At 28.4% G+C, this 4,553-nt stretch overlaps 1 protein-coding gene across 1 annotated transcript; it reads right to left on the reverse strand.

Annotated features, from left to right (window-relative positions):
* Positions 1 to 3,476: 3,476 nt before the first annotated feature.
* Positions 3,477 to 4,553, reverse strand: LOC148205692 (18.5 kDa class I heat shock protein-like). The gene has a single exon (XM_088103686.1). It carries the CDS (start codon positions 4,240 to 4,242, stop codon positions 3,763 to 3,765), a length of 480 nt encoding a protein of 159 aa, XP_087959812.1. The 5' UTR covers positions 4,243 to 4,553; the 3' UTR covers positions 3,477 to 3,762.

Genomic DNA, 4,553 nt, shown 5'->3' on the forward strand with positions numbered 1-4,553 from the left:
TGAAGAACAATATTCCAAGTGGGAATTGACTTCTCGTTGATAAATGGCATGCTGGAATGTGAATTTGTCTTCTCTCTCCGAGAATTGTTCACTCTGAAAACAAGATTTTCTGAAGTCCTCGTATTTTTCAACTACTACGACAATTTGATATATTTTCAGCAAAGATTTAATAATGTCAACACATATTACACAAAGTTGAAATATATCTAGAAAAAAATCTCTGATTTCTAGCCACATTTTCAGTGTACTTGCGGTGGTCTTCAACAACTTGAAGTTCACACCAATTTTGAGTACATTATGTTTTTCTTAATGTATCTGTATGATTCATTTTCTCTAGTATGTGGCCAGATTCTCCGTTTTGATGAGCTTCTGTCAATAGGTAATGTTTTCTCTCTTTTTCTACAAGACTTCATCTTCCTATTTTTCCGATTCTCTTATTTATATGTTAATACATCTCAGAAATTTTCCTCTAATAATAATAAACATAAAAGTAACAAGAAATCAAGACTAAGTGTTGTAACAATCCATATTTATTAAATGTAATAATTCAAATTTCTTTTAATATATATTCATTAAGGACTAAATAATCATTAGGTCTTTGTGATAATAATAATTAGAGATGCATTGATTCATCTTATATTTTTTAAAGCTGGAAAATATTGCGTTTCAAAATACATCCAAAGTAAACTCATATCTACTTCAAAACATAAATTAAGAACTTAATACAACTTTTTTTTAAAAGGTTAAACGGATTTTATAAGACATTTTTATACTAATTCTTCAGTTTCCGGTCTTAATACTATTATCATCATTGATTTTTATTTCTGCTCCTGTATATATATTATACGACCACAAAAGAAAATTAAATAGATATACACAAAATGCAAGTGTATGTTAATACATACAAAGGTTGATGAGAAATAATATATCAAAAATAGTAACATATCAAACTATTACGAAAAATATCAAAGTTTATTTGATAAAAAAATAAGTTCTTGATCTCATCTTCTTTCTCCATATATTACTATATAAATACTCACTCAATAAACATTCTCTTTAAAAACCAATATACAAATTCACATAATATATTTAAAAGAACTTTAAAAACCAATATACAAATTCACATGATATATTTAAAAGAAGAAGCGTAATATGAAAACAATAATAATTAATAATAAAAATTATTAAAACAAATCTTTGTCAAAAATCTTCACCTATAAAATCAATTACACTTGATAATTAATTGATTATTAGAGAAGGTAACAAGTATGTTGCCCATTAATAATCAATTACGTATTACGTTTTTTCTATAATTGATTACCAGTGAAGATAACATGTTTATTATACACTAATAATCAATTATGCTTTCTCTTAATCAATTACCCAGATAGGTAATAATGTATCTACATTCCTAATTAACTTAACAATAAACAAAATGTCAAAATCATAAGTTCTGATTATGTAACCTAAATCAACACTATCATAATAAATTCATAAATTTTTTTAACAATAAATATCTCAATATACTTCATATTCCTTCCTAATCCAATTCCCCATATCTTCAGATTCAAATTTTCAAAAAATCAAAGTTTGTTCAAAACACATCATTAAAAAAAATCTAGATACTAGCCAAAGTTTTTGATTGTATGCTTTTACTCTTTTTAAGCCATACTCTTCAATTAATAATAAAGTCACAAGTATAATCATCTTACTTCATCAAAACCACTCAAACAATTAAATTCAAAGAAATTACTTAATTATGAAATCCAAAAAATCACATTCAATATATAAAATTTCTACTCATCTAACTCTTCTATAATTATTTTCATATTAATTTCATAATATAACAATATCAACTATTAATAATTTCATAACATAACAATATCAACCATTAATAATTTCATAGTACAAAACCAAAAATCTCTTTCTCTCACAAATTTTAAAATTTTTTAAATAAAAGAAAATATCACCATTATTATACATTAAATTTATACTTAAGAAATTCTTTTTTTCACGTGTGATAAATTATTTATCTATAAAATCAAATGTTGAATTAACTATCAAGACAAAGTTTTAAGATCATAAATAAAAAAAAAAGGTAATATACAACTTAATATAAGGAAAAACAGATTCCTCTTAGAAAATGATAGAATTGTTTAACTCACCTTAAAAGAAGGTGACTAAGGATTTTGATAGAGTTCTTAACATATATTACTCTAATAGTGTTGATTCTTCTAGAAGATTTAGAATTTTGGAAAAGAAAGGAAGTTGTTGGAGAGAGTTATGTTTATAAAGAAGAAAAGAGTGTTTTGAAGAAAAAAAAAGATTTTTTTTACAAATATAATTATTATGAATTGTTTGGTATACTTAGAAAACATAATTGACATTACTCTCTGTCCAATATCTTAATATAATAAGATAATAAATTAACGGATTTTTTTATATCTTTATATAATGTTTTTCAATGTAAAATTTATATCATATTTGAATTTCTAACAATAAATTATTAAATCAAATAAAATAAGATATAAACATAAATTTATATATACATAAAGTTTTTTAGAATAATATCAAAAACAAAAGAAAGAAAAATAGTGATCATTTCCACGGTAAAGGAAGTAGAAATAGAAAACTATAATCCTAAAATATACATATAAGATATACATATAAGATACTCGTACTAGTAAGAGACTTTTTCAGAGACTTTCTCAAAGTCATACTCAAAGTAGTGAAAGTAGACTATCTTTATGAAGATTTATGTATGTGTTGAAGATTTATGTACGTGTTGAACTAACTTCCGTACCGTTGAATATGCACAGTATCACAATTTACTTTAAAATTTAAAACAAACAATTTCAGATTCTATTCTCAGTTTTCATTATCCATTTTTGAGTTAATCTTTGTGGTGAACCCTGTTACACATTCATATCAGGTAAATTACTTAATTAGCCACAGTGCTAGAGTTTAGCAGAAAATGTGATTCTAAACTTTTATAGCAAGGTCTTATTTCAAGATTGCTCTTTCAACACATTATTATTGGAACCTTGAAACTGCAAAGGTTTGTGCAGATACTGATAATAACGAAATTCTAAAAGCTATAGTTAAGAAAATGAGATTCTCAGCAATAGCTATCAATCGTGTAACAGAGCACAAATTACCCACAAATTGATTCACACAAGGTCCTAAACATAACAAAAAGACACGTGTTTCTACCGGAAAATATTTTGGTGGCTTAATCAGAGATTTCTGAATTTGGTGGAATCAGCCACACAAAAAATTCAGTTGCAAAGACAATGGCAAGAACAGCTAAATTCTTCTGCAATGAAGAAAAACTCATGGAAGTAGAAAGAAATATGGCTAAAAAATATGAGGCTTCTGAGTCTTCTTTCTCCCCTCCTCCTTTGATTCTGCAAACTCATCCCTCCAAAAGTTGATATTATCATCAGCGAATGCTATCCATTTTCAATTAAAAAAAACATAGGTAATTATAATACAACAAGTTAATTCAAGAGATATCTGTTACATTAACTTCTAACGCAAGTACATATATGAAGAAATTCTAAGACATTCTCAGGTGAAAGGTTCTTCAAATGATATTATATTTCTCAAGAACCATAACCATTGGTTACATTTTACTGTATTTTTATTGTGTCACTCACTCACAACATCCTCACCAAAACAAAAAGACCTTTTATTGTATCACTCACACACAAGTTCTTCAGCAGAACAAAAAAGACGCGATCATCAACAAAGTAACATTGCTTAACCAGAAATTTCAATGGACTTGACCTCAGGTTTCTTAATCTCTTCCTTAGGAACAGTGACAGTAAGAACCCCATCTTCCATTGAAGCCTTCACCTGATCAACTTTTGCATTCTCCGGCAATCTGAACCTCCTCAAGAACTTCCCACTGCTACGCTCCACACGATGCCACGTCTCGTTCTTATCTTCCTTCTCAACGTTCCTCTCTCCGCTTATCTGAAGAACCTTATCATCTTCCACCTCAACCTTCACTTCCTCCTTCTTCAGTCCCGGAATCTCAGCCTTGAACACGTGTGCCTCTGGCGTCTCCTTCCAATCCACACGGGTGCTCACAAATGCAGAATTTTGGCGAGAAAATTCGGGGAAGGAAGCAGAAAGAGAATTCTGGAAAGGGAAATCCTTGAAGGGATCCCACACGTCCATGGAAAAAGGATCAAAGACGTTGCTCCTTCGGCCAATGATACTTGGAATCAGAGACATCTTGAATTTCTATAACTAGACGAAATCCGAAAGCTGGAAAATTTAGTGAAATGGGAAACACGTAATTCTTTTCTTGTTCGATGATGTATAGAGGAACCGATGCGGTATTTATAGAAAGTGAAAGGATTATTTAGGATGTTCCAGAAAATTCTGTATTCCCTTTGGTTTCTTTTCGAAGCTTTCAGTTTCTTCCACAGACTTCTACTTTTACCCAGCATCATTGAGAAGGTTCAGTCTTTTATATACATCATTCTGTTTGTTTTTTAATGTTATTAGTGGAATTAAATTTAATATGTAAAAATAAATAATAA

This window comes from Vigna umbellata, chromosome 1 (genome assembly GCF_029865625.1).
Source record: "Vigna umbellata cultivar VRB3 chromosome 1, Vumbellata_1.0, whole genome shotgun sequence".
NCBI lineage: Eukaryota > Viridiplantae > Streptophyta > Magnoliopsida > Fabales > Fabaceae > Vigna > Vigna umbellata.